Source organism: Xyrauchen texanus, chromosome 15 (genome assembly GCF_025860055.1).
Source record: "Xyrauchen texanus isolate HMW12.3.18 chromosome 15, RBS_HiC_50CHRs, whole genome shotgun sequence".
In the NCBI taxonomy this organism is placed as follows: domain Eukaryota; kingdom Metazoa; phylum Chordata; class Actinopteri; order Cypriniformes; family Catostomidae; genus Xyrauchen; species Xyrauchen texanus.
Genome location: NC_068290.1, coordinates 25763307 through 25775976, shown reverse-complemented (window position 1 = coordinate 25775976; position 12670 = coordinate 25763307). Strand labels below are relative to the sequence as shown.

Genomic DNA, 12670 nt, shown 5'->3' with positions numbered 1-12670 from the left:
CTTGCACAGGTGCTATGCAAGGTCAGGGAGGACGAGGAGCAAGTCACTCTGGTAGCCCCCTACTGGCCTACCCGGACTTGGTTTTCAGACCTCACACTCCTCACGACAGCCCCTCCCTGGCGAATTCCCCTGAGGAAGGACCTTCTTTCTCAGGGACGGGGCACGCTCTGGCACCTGCACCCAGACCTCTGGAACCTCCACGTCTGGCCCCTGGACGGGATGCGGAAGATCTAGCCGGTCTACCATCTGCCGTCGTAGATATAATCAATCAAGCCAGAGCCCCCTCTACCAGGCATCTTTACGCCCTAAAGTGGCGTCTGTTCGCGGACTGGTGTTCTTCCCGAGCCGAAGACCCGCAGAAGTGCGCAGTTAGGTCAGTGCTCGTGTTTCTTCAGGAGAGGCTGGAGAGGTGGCTGTCCCCTTCCACCCTCAAGGTGTATGTCGCCGCTATCGCGGCCCACCACAACACGGTAGACGGAAAGTGGAAAGGAGGCAGATCCAGTCCTTTCACTGCTGTGTCCAGTATGTGCCTTACATATCTACCTGGACCGCACACAGAGCACTAGACGCTCTGAGCAGCTCTTCGTCTGCTTTGGGGGACAGCAGAAAGGGAATGCTGTCTCCAAGCAGAGACTCGCCCACTGGGTTGTCGACGCCATTTCCCTGGCTTATCACACCCAGGCCGTGCCCCCCCCTTTGCGGGTCCGAGCCCACTCCACCAGGAGTGTTGTGTCCTCATGGGCACTGGCTAGGGGCACTGCCCTAGCAGACATTTGTAGAGCAGCGGGCTGGGCAACACCGAACACTTTCGCGAGATTCTATAATCTCCGAGTTGAGTCAGTATCGTCCCGTGTTCTCTCGGTGGCACGCCCATGATCTGACCGGGTGAATCGCTTGCATCTAGCGCCCTTCCCCCTAACCAGGGGAAACATTGCGCCTTCATTCCCAGGAGATCTCAGGTTTGGGACACTGGTTGATTCCTCCCTAGCCCTCGTGGGTCGCAGTTCAGCGGAGGAACTCGCCGACCCAAGCCACTGCGAGTACCGCAAGCTACCCTGCACTGCTATAGGTGCTCCACAGGTAAGGCCTCCTTCGGACTCCCCCTGTGTGTAACGCCACGGTTCTGTCCCCTCTGGCGAGTGGACTCCCGTACTTCCCTTAGGCAGTCACGGCTGCCTCGGTTGCCGTGCTGTATGTTCCCCCCTCTATAGGCTGGATCCACCACCGCACCGACTTTTCCACATAGGCCCTAAGTCAGGCCTCTGATGGTTTTTGCCACTTAAACTTGCCTCCCCTCTCGGGTACGCGTGGCCTCCGCAGGGTCTTCTCCACCCTGAATAAGGGCTAAGACCCCCTTCCCTCAATGCGTGTAAGGGCCCCGGCCTAAGTTGCTCTATGCGAGAAACATAGAGAGAAAAGAGGCCCGGCCAGGCTTGGCCCGTTCCCAGGTTGGCGGCCAGCACCTTGTTCCCCCCTCCAGGGTAACGATAAGGAATCCTGATGGCTTAAATGGGGCATTGGGGAAGGGTACTTGCAGCCTGATACAGTTGGTCGTCCTGCACGTAAGAATACCTGCTCGCTCCTGTATCAGCAGTTCACGTACACGGCTCAGCGCGTGGCGCTTTTATAAGTGGACCCCTAGTGTCGCTTCTCTGACACAACGTGGAGAGAGCGACAGAAGGGGAACATCTAGGTTACGTATGTAACCTCAGTTCCCTGATGGAGGGAACGAGACGTTGTGTCTCCCCTGCCACGTCGCTGAGCCGAGCCACTGTTGTGGCCGGACCATTTCCGGCTCCTCAGAAAAATCCTGAATGAACTCCCGTATTTGCGCCGCTTAAATACCAGTATGTCCGGGGGCGGGACATGCAAATACTGGTTGCCAACTCTCATTGGCCTTTTTTCATAGTTCAGAGGTGAATATCGGCGCTCGAGAGACCCCTAGTGTCGCTTCTCTGACACAACGTCTCGTTCCCTCCATCAGGGAACGGAGGTTACATACGTAACCTAGACGTTTTAGTAATACTGAAGTGTCAATAAAAGCTATATCTTTGTAATGATACTCCCGTCTCCCTTTTCGCTTATTTCTTTGCCTTCAATTGGTAAAACTTACTTGTGTGTCCTTTATTGGGAGTATTTCCCTGGCTCTCCCCCAGGGTGGCGTAGTCGGGTTTAATTGAAGTTTCCCTCCAGTCGGGAATGCCACATATGTATAAAAATTTGAGAGACCTAGCACAAACAACCACTGAGTTACTGGCACTCAAACAAAAGGTGTTACTTTCATCCCCGGTCTGTATATGTAAATCAACATACAGCATTTACATAACCTCAGAGCAGCTTTTTGTATATTATTTTTGTTTTAACATGAACAGATATGATATTAAATTCTCTATACTGCTGAGTACTGTGCCATGAAAATACTTCATAAATATATTTATAAAACTATAGTCAGGTAATATCACCAGGAGAGTAGGATGCAAGTGCAGTATGGCAGTTTATGAAGTTTAGGCAATAATCCAATAAAGAGCACATGCAGAAGGTCAGGCTATCGGCAAACAGACTTAACAGGGCTAGAAGTAAACTCGTGGTCAAAACAGGCAAAGGAACTACAACAAAGTATCAGGCAGACTATGAAGGATTGGTAACGTTAAACACAAGGGAATAGAACGTATACTTCAGTATATTAAATTGTAAGTTGATAATTTTAGTATTTTAAGTTTTATCTACTTTCAATGACTGTTCTCAACCGTTTACTATTCTGACATATTTATTTGTCAATTAATTTTTATTTGTATTATGCTTTTCTCAACACACATAATTTCAAAGCAGTTTTACAGAATATTATGCTGTAATGTCTTTAATGTCTTCAAGACCTGCAATTAATTTGTGACCTACAATAAACCTGTTCACCTCTGAGCGGCACTATTTCTGTGACACATTCTCAACTCTTTGTATCAGGCACCACTCCTGAAACTTAGGCTGCCTGTTTTAGATCAACATTGTAACATTTATTACACCAGAAATGAAGTTACTTTGACATTTTTTTTTTCTTTTTGATTTATACTTACACATCCTCAATTCATTTCATTTTTAAGTGACTTTTTGATTATTTGTATTGACCTGTATTTACTTTGTCAAAATGATTATTCTTGCATGACAGATTAAATAAATGTAAACCGAAATGTCTGCACAGTATATCTGTTGTATAGGTCTACATTTTAACAATTGCTTATGTACCACAGAACTTCTTGTTTCTAATGATGGTAATGAAACCATGATGCTGTTTCAGATATGTTACTTTATTCCTGTGCAATACATTTGAAACTGGACTGTGTGGTTTTGAAAGTTAACAGTTGAGCAACTTTTTAAATTCAGACATTGTGCAAGTTGGTGGGCTATGCAAGCCTGTGTGTGGTTAAAATGCTCTTTATGAGAGAGGAACTGACTTTTGAACCTGCAAAACAATACCAGAAAATGAATTTAAAGCTATCAGATGTGATACTAGGGGTATAAATTATATATGTTCACATGATTTTAGTGTGATAAAATCACCTACAGTGTTTTCCAGCATTATATTTCATGGTAACAAAGTTGTAATATTGGGTAACTTTACACAGATGAGGTTAGTAAGCGAGTTATCACACAAAATCATGTTAACACGTATAAAGTTTACATCTTATGGCAATACTTTTGAAACAATGTATATTTTTAATATTTTTATTTGGCCTCTTTCACTGCCACTGAAAAGGCCTCACTGTTACCACAATGTTTGTCTTTTTTTTTTTCTTTCTTTTTTAAAAAAATGAGGAATGAGTACAATGTTTTTGTTTATGTGTGGTGATGAACAAATGCTGTCAATTGAGCTTAACTTGTTTTATTATTATTAATGCAATATACAACTCAATAGATACATATAGACAAAAAAAATACAAATACAAAGATATGAACAAAGACATAGACTTACATAATAACATCACAATTCTTTTCAAAAACATAAGACAACTGACAGCACATTTAAAATGATTTCTGGGCACTGTAATGTGTAAACTATATCACATTATATTTCTTTACAATACATAAAGACGTGTTGAGATTTTTTCCCTTCTTTCCCCACCTTCAGCCACTGGATAGGATAATGATGTGCAAACACTTAAGTCAAACAAACAGCTCAACAGATTCACGTAAAACAGTCTTTCTCCTTTTATTAACATCCCTTTGTTCTGACACATTCCCACATAGTTAATCAGTTTTAATGATCAAACATTCTTGTCAGTTTAATCATAGCACTCGTTTTTTCTGTATACTTCATAATTTTATGTAAGGTTTATTTGTAAAACAATATTTTTTGGCTTTGTGTTTCTGCACTTGTATAATTAAACGCATGTCACAGGCAAAGTAGATTTTAGGATCTTATCTAAAAAGTAATTTTCCACTCCAATACTAACTGCAGTCATGTTAACCTATTGATACTCAACAATATGTGGTAGTAATCATAGAAGTTTGTTTAAGCTAAAGCCTCAGAGCCTTAAAAGAATTGTTCTCCCAAAAAGTTCATTTCTTTCATCATCATAAGTAATATGATAGGTGTGGGTGTGAATCAGATCAATTTAAGTAAATTTTTTATAGAAATTCTTATTCGTGCCCAGAATGGGACATATGCATGAAGAATGTGAATCACCACAAACACAAAAACAAAAAATAAAAGTCGAGATTGAGTAGGGAGGAGAATTTATTGTAAAAATGGACTTAAATATTGATCTGTTTCTTGCACTTATCACATCACTTCTGAAGATATAAATTTAACCACTGGAGTCTTATTGATAACTTTTATGTTGACTTGGGTGATTTTGCAACACACTTTCACAACGAATCGTCAGGATTTGTACAACTTTTCTAAATTTGGCTAATTCATATAATATTGTGTGACGGCACTCATTTGAATTCGTACGACTTTCACTACAGCCAATTACGTCGCTGGACATCGTTTCTATTTAACGCACGACAATTACTTGCTTCTGTCACACATAACAGCTTCTTATCATGTTTTCAAACTCTACTGATTGGTTAAGTTTAGCTAAGGGATTTGGGTAAGGGCATAATAACTAATAAGCATACACTTAACGCATCGTGTACACAACTCACTCTTCCGCATTAGACATCCGGGAATTTGCACATGAGGAAGTCGTAAGAGTTTATGCATACAACATCTTACGAGACCATGCAAAACAGCCAACTTGTAAATTATGTACAACTTTTCATGACATTGAGTTGGATTTTTGGAGCTTCAAACTTTTGGCACTTATTAACTTTCATTGTATGGACCAACAGTTCAGAGATATTCTTCTAAAAATATTCATTTGTGTTCAGCTGAAGAATGAAAGTCACACATCTGGGATGGCATGAGGGTGAGTAAATGAGAGAATTTACTCTGATGAGAGAATTACAATTTTTCTTTGAACAATTCCTTTAATGCTGGAATCATAGTTTGTTTTAAAAATAAGGACACAGCACACATACAGAACAAAATGTGGCTGACATATGTTTAAAAAAAAATTTTTGGACATTGTCTGACAAAACTCTGCACCCAATTTATACAGTGCATCCAGAAAGTATTCACAGTGCTTCACTTTTTCCACATTTTGTTATGTTACAGCCTTATTCCAAAATTTATTAAATTCATTATTTTCCTCAAAATTCTACAAACAATACCCCATAATGACAACGCGAAAGAAGTTTGTTTGAAATCTTTGCAATTATCCTGGATAATGGACAGTGTGATAAATGATAATAAAACAAAAAGGAGTGATTTGTAACTTATATTCACCCTTTTCTATATTGATAGCACTACAACTAAACATTATATGATGTTTTACCTTGTGAATTTCATTGTTTTTTTTGTAATGTACAGTAATTTAAAATCAGATGATTGCAACACGCTCCAAACAAGTTGAGACATGGGCAGTTTAAGACTAATAACAATTTGACAGGTTAAAATAATAAGGCAATGTGAAACAGGAGATGTTAAACAGGTGAGGCAATCGTGTCAACAGCAAATTGTGTCCAACAGCCTAGTCCTTCAAGAGCAAGGATAATTCAAGACTTGTCAATTTGCCAACAGATGCTTCAGCAAATAATCCAGCACTTTGAGAACAATGTTCCCCAAAGACAAATTGGAAGGATTTTGGGCATTTTACCCTCTACAGTGCACAGAATAAAGATTAAAGGAATCTGGTCAAATCTGAGAGAGTAATGGGCAAGATGAAAACCACTTCTGAATACACGTAATCACTTATCCCTCAGGGCCCACTGTCTTCAAAACATCATCCATCTGTAATGGATATCATGAGCATGGGCTTGGGATTACTTTAGTAAACCTTTTTTAGTCAACTCCATTCGCTGCTGCATCCACAGATGCAAGTTAAGACTTTATGCAAAGCAGAAGCCCAACAGCAACACTGTCCAGAAGCGCTGCCGACTTCTCTGGGCTTGGTCTCATCTTAGATGGAATGTCGAACAGTGGAACCATGTTTTTTTGGTCTGCTGAGTCCACATTTCAAATAGTTTTTGAAAAACACAGCCGTTGTTGTGTTCTCTGTGCCAAATAGCTGTTATCAGTGTCAGGCCCAAAAGCCAGTGTCTGTATGGGCCAGGGGTGTATCAGGGCTCATGGCATGGGTAACTCGCACATCTGTGAGGGCACCATTAATGCAAACAGATATGTAAAAAAATTTGGAGCAGCATATACTACCATTCAGCACCATCTTTTCCAGGGACGTTCCTGAATTTTCAGCAGGACAGCTTCAAACCACATGCTGGCTGATTAAGCAGAGCGTGCAAGTGCTAGATTGGCCTGCCTGCAGTCCTGACCTGTCGCCAATTGAGAATGTGTGGCGCATTATGAAGCGCAATATGGCAACGAAGAAGACCCCTGAAAATTGTGCAGCTGAAGACCTGCATAATGGCTGAATGGGGGAAAATCCCACTTTTTAAACTTAACAAATTTGTGTCTTCAGTGCCCAAATGCTTAATAAGTGTTATAAGAAGAAATGGTGATATTTCACAGTGGTAAACACTCGACTGTCCCAACTGATTTGGAACGTGTTGCAATCATCTGATTTGAAAATAATGTACTTTTTTCTTTAGCAATGAAATTCACAATTAAACATCATATAACGTTTAGTTGTAGTGCTTTCAATATAGCAAAGAGTGAATATAATTTACTAATCACTCATTTTTGTTTTTATTAGCATTTTTCATACTGTCCCAACTTTTTAGGAACTGGGGTTGAATACTAACCATTCAAATGAAGGAAAATGACGCAACTTTTATTGTGTACTCTATATGATATTGTTATCCCTTACATGGAGTATTGAAATAAATGAAATGGCTAATAGGTTTTACACAAACAATATGATCCAACCCTTAACACTTTGCTTTATATAAAATGACTTACTCCTGTTCCAGTTGCTTAGAGAACCATCATTATATTATATTTTAATTTAAATTATTTATTTAATATGGCCTATAACCATTTGGTTCCTCTTTCAATTCCTGTGAAGAGAATCCCCTGTTTAAAAGTGAGTGAGAGTATTCGTTTGCAAAATCTGAGAAACAGGAATGATTTCACGAAGGTAAGGTACTGAATAATGGAGCTATTTAAATCCAGTAATTATTGTTTTTTTTGTTGTTGAGCAGAATGATCAACACAATGACTTAGAATAAAATAATGACAGATACGAGACTTTGGGTTATTTTGGATTGCTCATTGGTTTGGAAGCGATGAGTCCGAGATTTCTCTTTACTGTCGACTGTAGAGAGCAATCCATTCAGATTTCATAGTAATTTGATATAGCTCTTTGTTTTATGGTCTTTTCACTGTATTCATGACAAGTGTTATGCTTTTACTGTATGTATTTTAACCTCAGTATTGTGAGCAACAGCAGCATGTGAAAAGACAGAAACCTGTGAAGAAAACCATGTCATGCATTTACATGTAAACATGCGGGTGTCTAAATATTTACTTTTATAATTTCAATAATTAGATTTTTTTTCGTAACAATTTTTAAGGAAGTTGATGTTAATAGGGCAAAAAGAAAGAGTCGGAGAAGTGCGTAATCAACAGGGATTAGTTAGGGACTTAGTTCCTGATTTCACTCACATGTCTTGTGGCTATTCTACAGTATTTTAACATTTATGGATTGGCCACATTCACTTTAATTGTAATTGCCTCACTGTAACCCAGATTTTAGGAAAGAATATACAATATATTTTTTTACATAATTTGTTATTCTTTGTCAATGTTAGTTAATAAAAATACAATTCATGTTAGTTCATATTGCATTACTTAATGTCAACAAATATAAATTTTTATCTGAAAAATATATTACAATATGTTGAAGTTAACATGAACTAAGACTAAATGATTAATAAGTATTGATAGTTCATGTTAACTAATGTTAACAAATGGAACCTTATTGTACAAATTACCAAATTTAGTTTAAATTTAAACTGATTTTAACCTCTTCTCTCTTTCTTTTCTACCAGCTGCCTGTGTTGTGACTCTAAATATCGGATTAAGTGCCAGCAAAAGAGGAATTGTACTTTTTAATGAAAAAATATGGCAGACTCTGTATGTCGTAAACTGATCCTGAGGGCAATATTAAGTATATGTTTTCTTAAATCTGCCTTCAGCTACAGTTTCAGAAGTTGCATAGAGATCCCAGATTCAAACCATACAATCTTCAGATGTATTAAACGGCAAGAAACAGATATAATTACAATTGTAGATGATCTGTTTCCCACTGCAACAAACCTCACAATTTCTCGATGCAACCTTTCAGAAGTTCAGAATAGAAGCTTCCAACATCTGCCCAATCTGAATTCTCTAGTACTGGACTATAACCACATTGTTAAAATTCACGAACAGGCTTTCCTTAACCTGACAAAACTTCAGACTTTAAACTTGTCCTGCAATGACATATCATCTCTTCAACATGTCTTCGATGACTTGCACAACCTCACAGAGCTGCTCCTGGGAAACAACAAGCTCAGTAATATTGATATTTTCCTGTTTTCCAATTTGATAAACCTGAAGACTCTCGACTTTCGCCGGAACCACCTGAATAACTTCTCCATTTTGGTTCAAAGCATAACAAACCTGTCCAGCTTGACAAAACTGGACCTTTCTTTTAACAATCTGACAACTCTGCATCACTCCACCCGTCTGCCACAGTCGCTTTCCAGCCTCTACCTCAGTGATAATAAACTATACACACTTGAATGTGACAAGTCTTTCCTAAAGTATGTCAAAGTGCTTGATTTCTCAGACAATATACGACTTTCTTACAAGGCTTTTCAGGGACTGAATTTGGAGAACATAAAGTACCTGCACTTACGCTTCACTAACGTCTCTGCTAAAAAGCTTCTTAATTATACTAAAGTACCACCTTGGCACATCGACTTCTCTGGTTTGAAATTGAAGGATGATCGTTCATTATCTTCGCTGTGTTTTCTTTTGCAACACCACCACCCTAATAAGAAACAATTATCTAAACTCATCCTCCAGAGCAATTCCATAAAATATTTAAAAAACAATACATTATCTTTTTGTCCCAATGTGACTGATGTAATAGACCTCTCAAGGAATGAGATGAAGAACACGGGCTGCTTGCAGTTTCTGAATGGACAGAGCCAACTGAAAAGTCTCAAGATTGAACATAATCATCTTACCAAACTGCCAACCTGCAACAAAACTAAAATTTTTCACAGTCTAAGAACCCTGAGCTATCGATACAATCGTATTCTACAGGTCAGTAGTTTCGCCTTCAGAAATACACCCAAATTAACAAACCTTGAGCTAAACATAAACATAATTGCCTATCTAGACCATAAAGCCTTATGTGGGCTCAAAGATCTCATCATACTTCGTCTAGACAACAACCTCTTGACTGATGTGTACAATGACAGCTTTAAAGATCTTATCAGCCTCAAGACACTTAACCTGCGCAACAACCAAATAGCTGTGGTTTTCAACTATAGCTTTTATACTCTTTCAAATTTAACTATTTTAGATTTAGGTGGGAACAAGATCACACAGCTGAGACCACATGCATTTGATGGGCTACTTAGCTTGACCAATCTCTATTTAGACAGAAATCGTCTGAAAGACATTGACAGCATTCTCTTTGGGAAACTTAAAACCACCCTAAAAGTGCTGGATTTACAGGCTAACCACATTCAGTACTATACAGAAAGTACACACTCTCCATTCATAAATCTGACAAAGCTTCTTGATCTGAAACTTGATGCACAGGAGCCATATGGCATAACCGTGTTGCCTCGTGCATTTTTTCGTGGCCTCAAATCTTTAAGAAGTCTTTACCTCACCTACAACCATATCTCTGGATTTGGTGCTGAAACTTTTGATGACCTAACAAACTTGGAGTTTTTAACTCTGGATAACTCATGTGTTGGTATAGCCCAACTAAAACCCGGTATTTTCAAAAACCTTAAAAAACTTAAGTTATTATTTGTAGAGAACATGGGCATTAAATATTTCTCTAAAGAGGTATTTGGAAATCTCACAGGACTTAAGGTACTGCATCTGAATCACAATGCCATGCTATCTTTGGACACACACTTACTGGACAATCTCCCCAATCTATCATATATTGATTTACGTAGTTGTCCTCTCAGTTGTGGCTGCCAAAATAATGATTTACAGAACTGGACCAAGAGCAACAAGCGACTCCAATTTCCATATCTTTACAATATTACATGCCAAGACCACTCAGGGTCATACTTTCACAACTTTGATACCAATGTCTGTTATTTGGACTTAGGACTCTACCTATTTTCCTCAACTTACACATTCACGGTTTTATTAATCTTATTGCCACTTCTCTATGTCAGACTTTACTGGAAATTTAAGTACAGCTACTATGTCTTTCGATCATGGTTTGGAGAACAGTGGCGACGTATACGGGACCAGGAGGAGATATACAAGTATGATGCCTTTATTTCCTATAACTCAGCAGATGAAAATTGGGTAATGGAACAGCTTTTGCCAAACCTAGAGGGTTCTTTATTTCAACTCTGTCTTCATCACCGTGACTTTGAGCTTGGCCGTGATATTGTTGACAACATTGTGGCTGCTGTATACAGTAGTCGCAAAACAATCTGCGTGGTCAGTCAGAGCTTCCTTCGCAGTGAATGGTGCTCTCTGGAGATCCAGCTGGCCAGCTACCGCCTCTTTCAAGAAATGCAAGATGTGCTTTTGCTGGTCTTCCTGGAGCCAATTCCTGAGCGACAACTATCCACTTACCACCGTATGAGGAAGGTCATGCTTAAAAAGACCTATTTGCAGTGGCCTGGGTCAAATTGTTACGATCCAGCCAGTGCAAAAGAACTGTTTTGGAGCCAGCTAAAGAGAGCACTAAAGAGCAGCAACACTGGAAGCCAAGAGGAGCAGAAGCTGAAGGAGGAGAATGATCAAAGGAGAGAGAAAGTGGGTGTGACACATATAGATGATGAATCGTTTTACCTGATGCCCTGACTTACTACCTGGAAATGTATTTTTAATCTGTACTGGTTGTTTATTTGTTTTTTTTTAATGCAGTGCCAGCTTCAATAGCTATTTTCATGGTAAAATCAGGTTAAAATATAACATTAGGTAATATCTACTCTGAATTACTGAAAATACTGTAGTTATATATTAACAAGCATGTAATAATAAAAATAAAAATAGAAAAGATACAAACTCACAGTAAGCATTGTTGAAATGTTATGTCTTTTTGAGGTGAAAATGTGAAAAGGTGAAATAGCTGAGATATTTTTACTTTCACAAGAATATTGTAGAGTTGTGTTCATGTTCTTGCATATTTTTGTATTTTAAGTTCACAGCAATACATTGTATCCAAATAAAAAATTACATTTTACAAATTAAATTTGGTATATAGATCAGTCTGTTTTATTTAAGGATATCACTTCCTTAAATAACAAAAATCACATTCAGCTTTATATATATATATATATATATATATATATATATATATATATATATATATATATATATATATATATATATATATATATATACAGAATTTAAAACAGACTAAATTAAAAATCATGTTGTAGAACATAAATAAATAAACGTATCAAAAAATAAATTAGCAGCATCCTGGTGTAAAGACAACTATTATTTTACCCCATACACATATGAAACTAAAAGAAAGCAAATGTGTGAGTGTTTTTTTTTTGTGTTTTTTTTATATTTGTTCCGCACAGAAACTGGTCTGATCTTAAGTACCAACCACTGCATTCTTTTCATGCACTTATACTACATGTGTTATCCGTATATCAATATAAACTAGAAAACTCTAGATTATAAATAATGTGAGTATACAAAACTTTCAATTTCAAATGGACAAGTGATGAAGGTTTAGAGGCCCAAATGTTACTCACACAACATGTTACTCATCTAAAGACAGCAATCAGATAGTCTGTGTATCTGCCTCTTACTTGTGCTATGTCTAACTTAATCATCAATAATTATTAGATTACATTTATCCTGGCAAATAGCCTTTGCTAGAGGTAATGGGGAGGATAAAATGCCCTCTGGTGTGTCTAAAGTGAGAGTCATTTCAATCCAATCTGGCCTATGTTGAGAGTT

At 38.3% G+C, this 12670-nt stretch overlaps 1 protein-coding gene across 1 annotated transcript; it reads left to right on the top strand.

The window, feature by feature from the left end:
• The first annotated feature begins 7565 nt into the window (after positions 1-7565).
• Positions 7566-11791, top strand: LOC127656066 (toll-like receptor 13). Its single transcript, XM_052144226.1, has 2 exons — positions 7566-7631; positions 8545-11791. Exon 2 carries the CDS (start codon positions 8618-8620, stop codon positions 11552-11554), a length of 2937 nt encoding a protein of 978 aa, XP_052000186.1. The 5' UTR covers positions 7566-7631; positions 8545-8617; the 3' UTR covers positions 11555-11791.
• The last annotated feature ends 879 nt before the right edge of the window (positions 11792-12670 follow it).